The following is a 15496-nucleotide window of genomic DNA, read 5'->3' on the forward strand; positions in this document are numbered from 1 at the left end:
CCTTCTTCATCTGGCCATATCTATACTGATTGTATCTATGAGTTTTCAGTGTTTTCTGAAATTGTCATCCCTCCTCCTTCTTTGGAAGTGCAGATACCTGAATATCAAACTAATGACCACGAGCAAAATCCTTTTATCCCAAAAACTTAGCAGCTATATGAAAATTCCTTAAAGGTAAAACTCCAGAAATTTACAGTTATAAGCTGATAACCATTATGCATCAGACTTTTCTGTCTCATCAGAGCCCTTACTCAACAGTAGAGTTGTTTATATCTAGATTTTTTTCCCCCTAAGGTATTACACTACCTCTTTTCACAGGTATGGTTTACATTTCTTACTTTGACACGTGTGCTTGCATTTGAGCAAAGTCAAACTTTGCTTAAATGAGGCAAGGTTGCACATAATTGTGCTCTTATTTATCTGAGCCTCTGAGCATGTTAGTAATTAATTCTTCACAGTCTTTATTCATCCACAGAGTTCATTAGCTATAATCTTTTATTGTTTTGAAACCTCTTACAAAGATCAATAGCACTGACAATGTAAAGATATATCTGCAGCTAACTCCAGATTCTAACGAAAGAAAGCAATGAGAAAGGAATAGAGTTTTTTGGTTTTGTTGAGTGTTTTGCTTTTTTTTTTTTAATAAAAGCCATGTTAACTGATTTTCTCAATTTTTTTTTTTTATTTTAACAGGGAACCCTATGTAATTTTTTCTGTAGATTTATGTTGCCCCTTTGGAGTGTTCTGTGTATGCACAATATGCATACAAGCATAATGTCATCATATTGTGTTACTTCATTGTGATTAATTTGTAGGACTAAGGTAAAAATTCTGTGCAAATCTCAGAGCATAATGCTTCTTTCATCTGATATGCCTTGAAACCCAAATCCAGGCAATAGGAAACTGAGCCAGGAAGGGAAACCACATGCATTTTAGATTAAGTGCTTATTTTTAAGTATGAAGTCTGAACCACCCGTCCTTTTTAATTTATGTATGTTGCTGTAATCTAACAGTAACTAAATGATCATTGTATTAATGGAAATACTGCTTTTTATTTTCTAACTATTATAACTGATTCTTCTCTGCTTTTTGAGTTGCAATTAGCTACACTTATGACTGAGGCTAATGTAGGTGTAAAACTCTTCAACACTGAAAATAGTGAGATGAGTTAGGTAGAAAGGTGGCACAGAGTATGAAAAAGCTGTTATAATCAGGCCTGCTGAACCACAGCTATCATAAAATTTCAGCAGTGTACTGTTTCCTACTGTAGCGGAACATTTAATTTTGATACCAGTTCCCTTTTTTTTTCAAAATCTCTCTTCTTTTTTTTTTTTCTTTTCTAGGTTTGGACACTTGGTACTCTGAAAACATGGAAAGACTCTGTGCAGGTAGTGGAACTGCAGTCAACTGCAGACACTTGGATCAAGAAACCAAACTGAAACTACATTCTGGCTTCACATGCAGCTGAACTGCTCTCATGGCAGGAAATAGTGTTATGGGTGGTCACTGTATGATAGCTTTGACCACTAACACCTCAGTTTTCCAATAACCTCTCCTCTTTCTCTAGGACTCAGCTTTTTCACATGCTGTGCTGCACTGAATAAACAAATGAAGAAACTGAAGTTCTTCAACAAGAGATAAAAGAACAGATGAAAAGGGACTGCAGCTGTAGAGTGGCTAAGAGAAAATCACTATAGAAACAGTACACAGAATGTCCCAAATATCCCATTATGCTGCTGCTTGTGGTATTAAACTTCCTTAATCATGCCCAGATCTTCAGCACTTACAGTAGAATTGTGCACAGAACACTGCAAAGATAGACTTCTAAAACATCTTCCATATGTGACCAAAAGGTCACCTACATTTTTATAGAATATTTATTTATCAGGAAGTTCATGACACTGAAGTTGCCATGATGTGAAACTTGTGACTTTGACCCTTGTCATTCCTGCCTTGTGAAAGGGAAATCAGCAACCTCTTTGGTTGCTAATATAACATCTACAGAAAGATCCCATCTTCTCTCTATGTCCAGATATTCTGTGTTTAACAACATCAGGAGAAATCAATCTGCATATCATGGTACTCTATAATTTCCATGCCTCTCCTATGACTAAAGTAAGTGGCAAACCGAAGGGAAGTCCTACCATCAACTGGAATCTATAGTGGAGTAACGCATGCAACAAGTACTACTTGGTGGTACAGGAATCTTATGGGTCATGGACAGTTCTCCCTTTTTCAGAATTGTAAAATAAATTGGACTCGTGTGCAAGGGTGACATGACCTCCAGCACTAACAATTAAACAACATGTCTCTATTTATCACCTTGCTTAATATCAGGGTATCTCAGTGCTTGGGTGGCAGATTGGCACAAAGATGAAAATGAATACCAAATCATCAACCTGAGCAGAGCAGAAACAGTAAAAACCAAACCAAACAAAAAAAACCCCCAAACAACAACAACACACAACCCCCCCGACCCCCCCAACAACGAAACCCCAACCCAAACAAAACCCCTCATTTTTTAGCATTCACACCTGCAGTTCAATATCTATTGGCTGAAGATACAATCCCTGCTGATCAATCCAACCTGTATGGCAACAGAATGTGATTATTTGGCACAAAGCTTTTACCTGCCAACAGTGGTAAATAATAATTTTGATAAACTCCCTACTCTCAAAGCCAACAGTGCTTTAGAAATACCAGTTAGCTGTATTAATCTGACCAGCAACACGCTCCCTTCCAAATGCATTAGCCTGGCCATCAGCCTCTAAACAGTCCAGACTTTAGAGCAGAGAATGAATTTCAAATGATGTTTAAGGGATCAGGCTATAGCACCTAAACTATCCTTTTGCTCGACCCAGACATTTCTAGTCCATAATGGAATTCTAAATTTCTAAACAAAACTGAAACTGAACAGCAATGTGTATCACTCTACCTTCCAGTGCGAGTTTGACCTGATTGCATCTGCTTCACCATAAATACATAGGCATATGCAAGAAAATCCCTTTCAAAAAAAGGCATTCTCTTTCACATACAAGGAAAAAACTCTATCTTGACTTCAGATTCAAAAAAGAAAACTACTTCTCTCTTTCTTTGGCCTATAGTATGGCCTTTCATGAGACCTTATTCCCTTTGACCCCTGGTGCAGTGAGCTCCTGATGTGGTGTTGACTCCTGCTATTACTAGTGTACAGAAAACCTGACAATGATCAGGTACTACAGGGAGACTGCAAATATTCTGAAACACCCTCTGCCCACCCCCATCCAAAAAAAAGCCTAGAATTTAAAAATTCTTAGTGATTTTTTTATAGTTTTCATAAAAAAAGGACTTCAGGATTTTTGAAGCAGCTACACAGTAAAAACCCTGCTTTTTGAAAGAAGCAAATTTCTATAAAGCAAATTGCTTTTGAGCTACTCTGCAAACACAACATGCTTTTCAGACTTACTGCAAAACACTTCACCACTTCTACATTCAAGATCTGGGAAGTTTTCTGGGTTTTACTGAGGGTTTGCTAAGAATCTGCAACAACATCTGCAGCAGCTGATCACCCACTTCCTACCTAACTGGTAATGTGCAGAGAGCTGTGCTCTGCTCTGCTTCCCTAACCACATTTTCATTTACATACAAGCCGTGGTTTAAGGTTTCACAATTATGCTGCTTTGGAGGTGCTCAAAGTGAGCAGGTAATCTCAAAACATTTCTGAAGCTCAGTACTTTTGAGTACACTGTTGTCTGACATACTGTAAGAAGAGAGACACAAGTTTGTGACACTGCTCACAAAAAACAAAGGCCATGGAAAGTTTCTGATTATTGCTGTCCTTGAGTCCACATTCCACTTGGAGAAATATCTGGGCAAAATCTTCTGTTAATTTTATTTATTTTATTTTATTTTATTTTATTTTATTTTATTATTATTTTATTTTATTTTATTTTCCTCATATCTCTCGATTCTTCTTCCATTTAGATGATAAAGCTCCATTTTCTTTTCACAGAAGAAATCACCTCCCCCCCCCCCTAAAAAAAAGTGGAATGCTGGAAGAAGGGAAAAGATGAAAATGGAGACCTAATTGACCTAAATCTCCATTCTTATAAGATCACCTTGCTGGTGGTTGCTCATACATCATGAGAAACATGATTGAAGCAGACAGGAGATTTATACTTTTTTTGAAGCAGAACTTCTCATTGATCTGAAATGGAAAATCTAGTTTCCAGAAAAGATGAAAAGACTAACTTAAGGGTGTTTCAGTTAACACTTAACCCCTATTCAATGCCTTATACTCCCAAAATGTCACATTCAGCCCAAGACACCATATTTGGTAGAGGATTTTTCCCATTCTATATATGTAGAGACAAACAGATGAAGCATACATAGCACACGAAAGTGAGCACCTAAATCTACATTTAAGGTTGACAGCTGAAAAATAGTAAGTGTATGTAATAGTCATATTACCAAAAGAATGCCCACAGCTTTCATCCACAGTGTTTCAGCAAGTAAATTTCACAGGATTGAGCCTTACTGTGTTTAAATTCATAACGCTTCACCTGGGAAATGCTGACTGGCATCAGGAAAGTGATTTCAGACTACAGATGTGGAGTGCTACACAGAAGTCTATCCTTATGCAAAGAGCGACATAAAAAATTAATTCTCATTTGAACTACAGTTGAAGCTTTTAATTGTCTGATAAAAAGCTTTAATGATTACTTCAATTTTTAATAAGAAATATTTATAAACCTGAGCCAGTTAATTTTACATTGCATGGTATCACTTCATTTGCAAGAAAAGCACAGCAATTGGAATGGATGACATCTAAGATAATAATAATTTAAAACAAATCATTTTTAATTCATTGGTATTTGAAAGAGAAGGCAAAAGAAAAAGTGTAGGAGGCAAGTAAAAGAAAATATATGGGGAGAAATTTACTTAAAATGTGACTATTACCCAAACCAACAAAATAGTAATTTCACAAACCTATTTTTCAATCTGAAAAATCATTACATCATACATTGCATGGTATATAAAACATCAGTTTCATATAAAATTCCCATCCAACAAAATCTTGCATGCGAGTAGTGGAGATTTGCAGGTTTTCTCCAGAATCTGCAAACAAGGATCATCATTGTTGCATATGTACACATTTTGGAAGGGTTCAGTTTCAAGTGGAAACCAGTGACCTCAGGAATGTTCATTATTAAAATGAATCTTTTAGGATAAAAAAAAAAAATTAGGGTACTATTTCAAAGTCTTTTTAACAGCTTTGCTATGAAATGCTTGGTATTTTGTTTGTCTCTATTAGTATTCAATATTTACTTTAACAATTGATATTAAGATCAAAGCTTTCAGGAATGACTGAAATTTTTCTATATATAAACTATCATGAGCTATGGTTTTTATTTTTTATATATTTTTTACAATGAACTATCTGGATGACTATCTTAACTAGGCAACTTTATAACTTTTGCATTGTCACCCATGTAATGCAATCAAATGATGAACAATAATTGAGTGTTTCTTCCTGTGGACCAAAAAAGGTCTAGAAAATAAAAATAAGAAAGTGCTTGCTCAAGTATTAGACATATTTTTCCCAAATCAAACATTATTCTTGTTGAATATGTTTTACACCCATGAGCTGCTAAGAAAATATTATTTAAGCAGGACAGAGAAATTAGGACTTCCAGCTCAAAGAGCAATTTTAGTACAAATCAGACTTCAAATATATGAGAAATACATACCAAAAGTAATTATGAGTAAACAGTCTACAAAGCATTTTTTGGAGCTAGGGACATTTAGGGTTCAAGATGTATTCTGCAGTAATGGTACCAGCAACATGTCCAGAACATCATCACCGCAATACTTTTGCTTATTGGGTAAAGAGGGAATTTTTTCCAAATTTCTCATGTAGCTAAACAACACATTTGCATGCACCAAGCTAAGCAGCAGCATAGCAGGACTCCAAAAGCCCACATTTTTAAACCATGAAGTAATCATTAAATTTTGTTTGAAAGTAGCCAGTTATCAAAGGAAATAATCAAGGGCAGTAAATTTAAATATCAATTTGCAATGTTTTTTGAGTACTTTTGCTTCCTAATGTACAACAACAGCAAGTTGCCCTCAGAGAAGCATGTACAAGGAAGCACACAACATTGGTTTCCCTCAAGATGCATGTTATCTATAACTTACATTAAGTTTATTTGTTTCCTTGGACAGATAAATAACTTTCTCATTTATATTTCTATCTCGATGGCTGAATTAATTTTTGAATTGCAGTGATTTATCTTCAGTGCTGTAAGCTATACTAGCAGTGTAATTTACACTTTTGTCCACATATTTTAGCAGAATTAGATGATAAATTTTTGACCACTTAAAAGTAAGGCTTCAGAAACTTCAACGTGTCAGGGTTTCTTCCATAGTCTTAAGATTCTTTGTTTTGGAGCTTCTTAAAAATTCTGAAAAATTTTCTGTCTGACTGAGGTAGACTGAAAGCATGTGTCCACTCTTTGCTTACTGAAAAACTTAGTCTTACATGCATATTCTGTAGTTATGGTGCATGTAATTATAGCTGGAGAATGAAGATGTGAGCTAAAAGACTGAGGGAAATTTGATTCAACAGGTCTTTTGGAATATACAGGTTTAACTATTGAAAGATGGCAAAAAAAACCAACTTCAAAATGGCAAAGGAATGAAACTGAGCTTATATGACTCCCATAAGCAAGACACCACCTCTGGAGTGAGACCCACACAGGTGAGGTCATTGAACTTGTACAAAATCATGTGCATTGTGTGGGATTTCATATACTGCAGTCTGATTTTCATGATACATGTATAACTTTGACAATATTCATCAGTCCTAGGAACTTCAAAGATGGACTCTGCTATTTCTCATAGATACAAAACATATCAGTATAATGCTGCTGAAACAGGAATGGTTTGGGTTCTCTCACTTTCAGTGAATGTGAAACAGGAATGTCCTTAAAGGAATGCTGAATAGCTTTTATATTCATTTCCACTAAAAACTACATACAAATACTTATCCAAATTTTGTGGTTGTTTTCAAGCAGAACCAGCAAAGTTCAGTTCTTGGCAGATCTATGTGATAAACATTTCTGTAGTTTCCAGGTAAATTTATGAGGGACCAATAATAATAGACATCAACATCATGAAATGCAATAAAAGAATAGGTAAAAAGCCTTGCAGATCTTCAAATTCCCACAAATAGTCTAACCTCAGTACATTTTTCATATTGGTTAAACTTCAATATTTTAGCTATGTATAGCAAAAGTCCAGGCACATAATTATCATGCTATTCTGAAATTATCGTTTTGTCACTTTCTTGGCATGTTACAGGTCATCTGTGCAAACACAGACATCACATCCTCTCCCACAGTGACTGCCACCCCACGCTTGAACAGTGTCATTGGATAGCATCACTTTCTTTTAGTTTCATCTATCTTAGAAGCAGATGGTTTGCTCAAATTACAATTATTTCTTATCCCCATAAACTTCAATACTGAGTTGTTGAATAATTTTATTCAATGTAGCACTGAGGTATGAAAACAAAAATCTAAGCCCAGATTCTGCAGTAAACAGTCACGACATCATGTGATTAAAAAAAAAAGAATCACCAGTTCTTTATGACTTTAGAAGCTGCTGCTTTATCTTGCCATCAAGAGCAATGACTGACTTGTTCTAAGCATCTTTGCAAAGACAGTTAAGATATTTACTCTCTTTAGGAGTGGGGCATGATTGTTCACCACTTTGCCAACAGAGCATTGTGATAACTTAGAGAATGCAGCTCAGTTAATTCCTCCTTTCTCTCTGGTTGTTTTACCTAACCAAAAAAAGCTATGTCACTGTGTAGGCACACAATCCATTACAGAACAGAATATCAACAAGGACTGCACACACATAAATCCAAATTGTAAATAGTGAGAATTTTCTTACAGGCCTTTTTTTTCCTTGTATATTCTGTACAGAATTTCCTCTCATTTCTCACTCTACAACTCAAATTATTCTCCCTAGCTGAAGCCCCAGGGTTGATAGTTCACCAGTTGTTCAGAGATGAGTGGAGCACAAAGGGTCCTCAGCCTCCAACTGACTTTATGTGTGTGGCCTCCTGTACACATATAATCTCACTGAGGTCAGCCAAGGTGGGGTTCTCCTCTGGAAGCAACTGTACAGTTGTGACCTCACATGGAAAACTGTGAACAATATGACTTTGTTTCTCTTCTTTTATTTTTTTTCCCTAAGATCTCATGTGTGTATTATAAAAAAGTATAGTTGGTATTATTTTCTGGACTAGAAGCACATGCTTTCTATGCAGTTCAGAATTAATGATCCCTAGCTGACATAAATATGATCTCCTCTCAGGGAAAATTGTTGTAATGACACAGGATTTTACCAGGCTGTCATGTATTCACAGGCCCATACAGGAATTTGTTAAAGCCTGCCTTCCCTGGAAAATAGTAGTAACAAAACAATAATCAAATTTCCCTCAACAAGGCATTTGTTATCTACAGTTTTATCATAAAAGGTTTTCAGGACTAGGAGAAAATTTCTAATCCACAGCAAGGCCAACACCAAACTAGCATCCCTGAGTATTCAAGCAGGCATGGTGTAAATTATTCTCCCACACATGACTAAGACTGCTGTGTCAAAGGTATGTCCTTCAGCATCTAACATTTAATGCTATTTCATGCCTAGTGAATACTTATTTATAAAACCCATTAAAATAGCTTTCATGGGAAAGGAGAACAACCAAAGAAAAAGAAGTGAATTGATACTTCTCAGAAAGCAGAATTCAAACTCCTGTTTTAAATCAGGCAAAAGAATGTTTTGTGCAGCACAGGCACATGCCCTTAATACAAATGTAACAACCACCACGTGTGGAAGTTTTGTCTTCTCAAAGGACAACACAAAGCCTAATCCTCGCCCTGGATCAGAAGCTCTGAAGGTTAGACCTCAGAAAGCTTTGTTGCATGGAAAAACTATTTCCATTTACTTATTCCTTTTTTATTCAATACCCTAATCACAGCAGCAAGTTAAGCAACTATGGCAAGCAGCTGTTTATCAGGACACAGTCATGAGCAGAAAGACTGTGGGCTGTGGGGGTGGTGTCTTCCTGACATGACTTTGATTCTTGAAATGACAGTTAAAAAACCCCCACCTGAATACGGTTCAGTTTAACTACCCTTCAAAGCAGGTAGATTTTGTTATTTATGTTCCAAGAAATACAACAACAATGAAAAACTGTTCAGCTGAAAAGGCGTTTGTTCAGGATTCACTCTACAACGCCTGGGCTGTCCACTAGAGTGGTTCTGTATAGATTTCTGGCCACAAAGAAACGAGCTGCATTAATTAAAGCCAAACAAAACATCAGAGTCTACATGACAGTTCTGTGAAGGAAGGCTGAAGTTCAAAGTTACTATGAACAGCTTCACATTAATGTGGTTTCTGAATCTTTCAGTCTTGTCCTGAGTCTATGACTGCAAGAAAGAGAAGACCAGGTCTGACTCTTCAGCTTAGTTGAGTGTGTATTTTGCAACATATTTGGAAAACAACCTGTGCCAACACACTGGGAAGCTACATCCTCAAGTTCCCAGTGTGACTCATCCTTAGGCTAGTGACTGCACGAACTCCTGGTTAGTTACAACTGGAGACCCTCCTTCTAGTAAAAGTTATTTATTAATCTTACAGCCCTGTTTACAAGTGTTAATTTAAAATGCACAGGATAAATATTTCTAACCTTCAGTTTGAAAAAGAGGATGAAAAATGCTTTGTGTCTATAACTGAATGGAAACCAGGAAAAAAATTGAATTAACAACAAGCAGTCAAACAAATAAAATAATTCCTTCATTAATTGCTTAAAAACTCTAAATAATTCATTTTTAAAAAATAAACTGTCATTTTGCATGTTTCCAGCCTTTGCCAGAACGTCTCAAAATTTAGCTAGCAAGGATCTTACTATTTTTATTTAACCAGAAAGTTTGCTGGTGTAATTGGCTGAAAATGCTGCCTTTCTGTAATAAAATTCTATACTAGCATATTTACTTTAAGGACACACACAGATTTGCAATATTTGAAGATCTTGGCCTGATCTTGGAATTGAGAGAACATTTCCTTAACTATAGGGTAACAGATGAAAACCAGAAATTTTTTACTCATATGCTCCTAATTTCTGAGTGGAATTAATAATAACCCAATATAGAGTTGAATGCAGATTCCATATTTTTAGGGAGACTTTTTGTCTTTAAAGTCAACCTTGAGCTTTTCCACATCTTCTGCTTCAGGAAAACCAGCCCTGTGAGTGTTCTGAACTGCTAAACAACGAGCCATACTCTATTCTAGACACAGAAGGTACAAGGACAAACTATGTGTCTACAAAATTACATGAATGTACCTGATGTACTGCATGTGTGCAGCATGGAGTTACTCAGACCATCCATCGTCAGCTACTTTAGAGCTCTAAGTCACGCCGTTGGGCATCTTCCTTTCCCACTAACTACACCAAAAATTTAAGAATCAAATTTTGATCTCCTGAATTAAATCTAAGAGAAGTGTTTAAGGCAGACTAACAGAGGTGAAATGTGTATCACCTCACACAGTAAGTTACAGGGCATAACAGGCTAAAATTACATGAGCTAAAAAGATAGATATGAGGATAGAATATATGCTTTGTTTCCTGTGCTTAACACAGACAGCAGTGCATTAAGGGAAACAAACAAACAAACAAGTAAATAAAACTCCACAAAAATGTAACACAATATTACTTTTTTATTTCAGTCCTTGTTTCTGAGAGAGGAAGGTTGGACCCATATAATTTAAAACTTTGGGTTTAGAATGTGATCAGTATATCCTATGCATTCATAGTTTTGAGCATGTGGTGCTATAAGAGAAAAACAGAAAGCCTCCCTCAACTTATAAATTTGTCAGTTGACATTGTCAAAGAGCAAAGCTGTGGAGGAAAAACCCTAAATCAAAAGTTTGAAATACAGGTGATCTAGAGGAGCTTCAAGGGCTTTCAGAATCTCTGCTAAATTGGTCTTTCCTTCCAGGAGATGACAGTGGATATCTGGGTCTATCTTCAGAAATCTACATTTTTGTGGGAGAATTTCAAGGGCATATTTTGAGGGCCTCAGAAACAGCTTATATGGGTGTTAAGCTTCTCTTATGCAGTAAAAGGAAGAACTTGTTGAAGAAGTACTCTTTGTGGGAGTGGAATCACAGCCATTTATTTTCTTTGTGCAAGGATTTGTGTCCTCTCAGATATTTCAAATCTATTTACAAGCATTCTTGTCACATGCAAGACCATCTAAAATTTTACAGTAACCTGGTGACAAGCCTTAATATTCATGGCTGAATTACAACCATCACACAGTTCAGAAGTTTGGTTCTTCAAAAAAATAATAAGTCAAAGCCTCAGGTATTACTATCTGTCACATTACTGAAGTCAGGGGTTTGTCTGATGCACAAGTGTCATGTTCTTTCTGAACAAAAGAGAGGATTCATTCCTGGTACTAAATACATCAAAAAGACAATACTCAAGAAAGCAAGATCAAAGTGGACTTACTCTTTTTTGGGATGCTCTTTTGGAATCTTTCCAGTTCCACACGTGGGGGTCTGCTGGGTTTTGGTGGGGACAGAGGCAGCTCAGACGCTGGGGCCAAGACTCTCTGCCTGAGGACTCTTGTACTTGTGCCCCCAACCTCTTTCTCTTTTGATTCACCTGATGACCTTCTTGCACCAAGGGCTGTATTGATCTTACAAAACTTATAAGAAGAATCTGGTGCTTCCTGGATGATTTTCTTGACAACGGTGGTCTTGGCAGCACTCATTCCCTTTTCTTCAGTCTCTTTCTGCACGTTTTTGGAGGTGTCTTGAGATAAACTGTAGCGCAGGCCAGTAGGCTTCAGAGCTATTTTAGGAAGACGACTGCTTGCAGCTTCAGCAGCAGAGTTGTTTTCATCCATTTCCTTAACTTTCTTAAGTGAGTATGTATTTGTTCTAGGACCTGACAGGCTACTTTGAAGAGAACCAAATTTATTGGAAGTGTCTTTATTTTTAGAGCCCTCATTGTCAAGAGAAGGTTTCTGTGCAAGAGGTGGTTTAGAGGGAGCAGGCTTGGGCATATTTTCTTGTGCTGCGGACAGTAATTTTTCTTTGATTCCAGTTATGTTTGGAAATGATAGTATTTCCTCACTCTCCTGTGTTGCAAAATCTGAATTTGGTTTTGCTCCCAGAGGATTTTTTTCTTGACCAGGAGGAACAGGGTTAGGGAACTTGTTCCGTGCAGGTTTTGAGTGTAGGGGCTTTGGGTCTTCTTTTGCTGGGTTAGAGGTTTGGATGGGGAATTTAGTGCATTCAGATTTTCCATAATTTTCTCTGTTAGTTGCCTGAAGATGAACACCAAATCTTTGTGCCACTGGGTTCAAATATGATGGCTTTGGATCATTCTCTGTTTTCTCATCAGTAGAAGGCTTGAACCCCAGAGGAGGCTTAGGATGAACAGTTTTATGAAAGGTAGTAGGTCCTGGTGTACATGTCACATTTCCTTGACTTGCAAGTTTCTCAAGTGCTGCTTTCCTTTCATGCTGTAATCCTTCAGGAATTTCTCTTGTGACTTTGAAGTGTTGATGGAAAGCAGGATCATCCCCTGTGTCTCTGTTATCTGAGTCAAACATCTTCATGAGTAATCTCACACGTGACTTGCTACTCTACAAGCATAAAGAAGAGAAAAAGAAATAACAGCAATGAGAAAGTCTTGTTACAATGTTCACACATACTGTACTTTAAAGAATTTCCTGGTCTGAGGCTTGTAGTGCTGCTGATTGGCTGAGAGGTATAGCACATCTTCCTGTAGGGTTAAGAGAAGTTGCACATTTTGTTCTATCTTTGCTGTGATTATACGATCTTTTAAAATTTTCATTCAGGTGCTGTCCTTAGAGAGTGATCATGCAGCTCCTTTTGGGCATATTATAATTTCTGTTTATATTTGGAACTGGGAACTGAACACATAATAAAAAATTAATATATACCTAAAAATTTGAATGTGCAGTGAGAAGTATAGATTGTGCTAGGACCTGGGTAATGTACCAGATTACTGTTACTCCTACCAACTCTTTGGAGAACTGCAAGTTCCTTTGTGAAAACAGAAATTCTTCTGCTTGGTGCGTGTGTGTGTGTGTGTGTGTGTGTGTGTGTGTGTGTGTGTGTGTGTGTGTGTGAGTTTTTCTTTCCTTTTTCAGCAATTTTCTTCCCTGCTGCTCCCTCCACCCGCTCTTTGTCCTTGTTTCTCTTCTCCATTTTGTATCTGAAAAAACTATGCATATATGGATGGAAAATGAAAATATGTGAAGTAAAACTGGAAGAAATGACAATCAATACACCCAGAAACTGTCAAAGATACTGAACTTCTTGGGAAAAAAAAAGTTGAACAATTCCAAATGCATAAAATGCATCTTCATTCAAAAATAGACATCAGAACTGAGTAGCTCTATTGAATAACTTTTGGGGCCAGTCTTTAATATGAACTGTAAACAAAAGCTCAATACATTTGAATTCAGTATGAGTAAAACACATTACAGTGAAGGACAGGGGCAAAGAGAGTGAGTTGGTCCCATTGTGCTGGGCTGGAGCCACCTTTGGGTTCCAGGAGCCCCCTGAAGCAGGGAGTTCTTTTCCAGCTGACAGTGGGAGCAGGGGTGCAGTTATGACAAATACACTGACACATCCAATTCACTTGTTTGAGCAGGATCTGGATTTTGTGTCTGAGTTAAAATGTAAAACTGATGGCATAAAGCAGGAATGTTATCAATAGGAAGGGTTCTGAATAATTTGTTTGTAAACAAGGAAGTATCACTACAAACCATAATAAACAGGTTTTTGAGAAAAAAATTTAGAGGTGAATTGTGTCCTCAGTATAGCTACATCATTAACAAGAGCTTTTCAGTTGGGCTTTTGCTCCCTTTGCCTTCTGTTTGATTGTATCACACGACATAAACAGCCTGTTATGTTGGAGTAATTGTATCTGTGACTTCTGCACTTAAAGTTAACACTCCCAGTTTTTCAGCATTGCCAAGAAATTCAGTCTTTCCAAACTGCTTGTTTACTTACATCAAATGCAGCCAAAACAAAATAGACATAATGAAACTTATACCCAGAGCACCACATTGTTGTTTCTTTTGCACATATAAAGAAGGGAGGAAGTGCACATTTACTATGGAGATTATCAGGTTTAAGCCATCTACTGCTGTTTGATGTACATGCACTTACACACACACACACACACACACACACACACACACACACACACACACAGACACAGACACACACAGAATTCCACTGCAGAGATACATATAGGTATCACTAAAAATTTAAGACTTCTTCCACAATACTTTGCAAAGCACCCATTTACCCACTTAAGAAGAAAATTAAACCAATTTCAATGTCAAGGAGAATAACCAAGCCTTTTGCCTCTGATGTATTTTGACTTTGTACTAATGCATGCTTTAGGTTTTGTAAAGTTCTGCAACAAAACTAAACTGCCAGAGATACTCTAATTTTTTTTCATGTCTGAAGTCTTCCGAGCTTCTAAGTTGATCAGCTACTTGGCCAACTCAACAGCTCATTTATTTTAAAAGTTATAGCAATACATTGATTATTTTGCTCCTTCTTGTATTTGAAATTAAACAAAATGTACTGTGCAAATGACAGTACTTGCCATGATCAAAAGACACTCAGCATGTAAAACTTTTGGAAGCTGGGAATGTGGCTTTGAAGAAACATTATTATGATGTCCAGTTTCTAAAAATTTTCTTCATCTTTGTAATAGCAAGATTACATGAATTACTTACATGTATTCTTTGAAATCATTGAACCATTCATTACTGCCATGTTAGGATTGTCAGTTGATTTCTTAAAATAAATTTCTTCTGTACATGGTGAATGTACCTTGCCCTTGTCATGCATATTTATGAGCTTCTGGTAAAAAGCTCTTGGGCATGTGGAATGGTTTACAATCAGCAATGGAGCCTCTTGCACACAGTTAAAATGAGTAGTAAATGGTAAAGGAAACACTAGAAATCAGAATAGAGTAAGAAACTTTGTGACATCTTTCTGCTTCTCTTTAATGTATGTCACCATTTCTACCATCATAAGCTGCGTTTAGTATTAGAGGCCACATTGTATCTTTGCCGTTGTGCTTTCCTCTACACTTTTGTTGTCTGTCTCATCACTTTTTCTCACCCTCTGTCTAATCATAAGACCAACTACTCATATTGCAGAAACATCAGAGGACAGCTCCAGAAGAGTTTGAGATCAGCACTAGTGAGGGCACAGGGCTTGACCAGAACAGCCAGGCAACATCCCAGCTTGGTCCCAAACTGCTCCTGTCACAGGCTATGCATGAGGTCTAGGCATCAATCTGTGCATGATCATCTCTTCATTCTATCTCCTGGTAAGGTCACCACATTTTTTTTTCTCTTATTGGTTCTCTTTAATATCT

The 15496-nt window shown here is 36.9% G+C and overlaps 1 protein-coding gene across 2 annotated transcripts in view; it reads right to left on the minus strand.

Annotated features, from left to right (window-relative positions):
• FYB1 (FYN binding protein 1) overlaps positions 1-15496 on the minus strand; it is a 43732-nt gene that overhangs the window by 27091 nt on the left and 1145 nt on the right. For both annotated transcript variants that reach the window (XM_071580957.1, XM_071580956.1), the window contains exon 2: positions 11564-12707. In XM_071580957.1, coding sequence (XP_071437058.1) covers positions 11564-12680 — 1117 coding nt within the window. In that variant the 5' untranslated portion in view covers positions 12681-12707. The remainder of the gene's footprint in view (positions 1-11563; positions 12708-15496) is intronic.

This window comes from Pithys albifrons, chromosome Z (genome assembly GCF_047495875.1).
Source record: "Pithys albifrons albifrons isolate INPA30051 chromosome Z, PitAlb_v1, whole genome shotgun sequence".
Taxonomy (NCBI): Eukaryota; Metazoa; Chordata; class Aves; order Passeriformes; family Thamnophilidae; genus Pithys; species Pithys albifrons.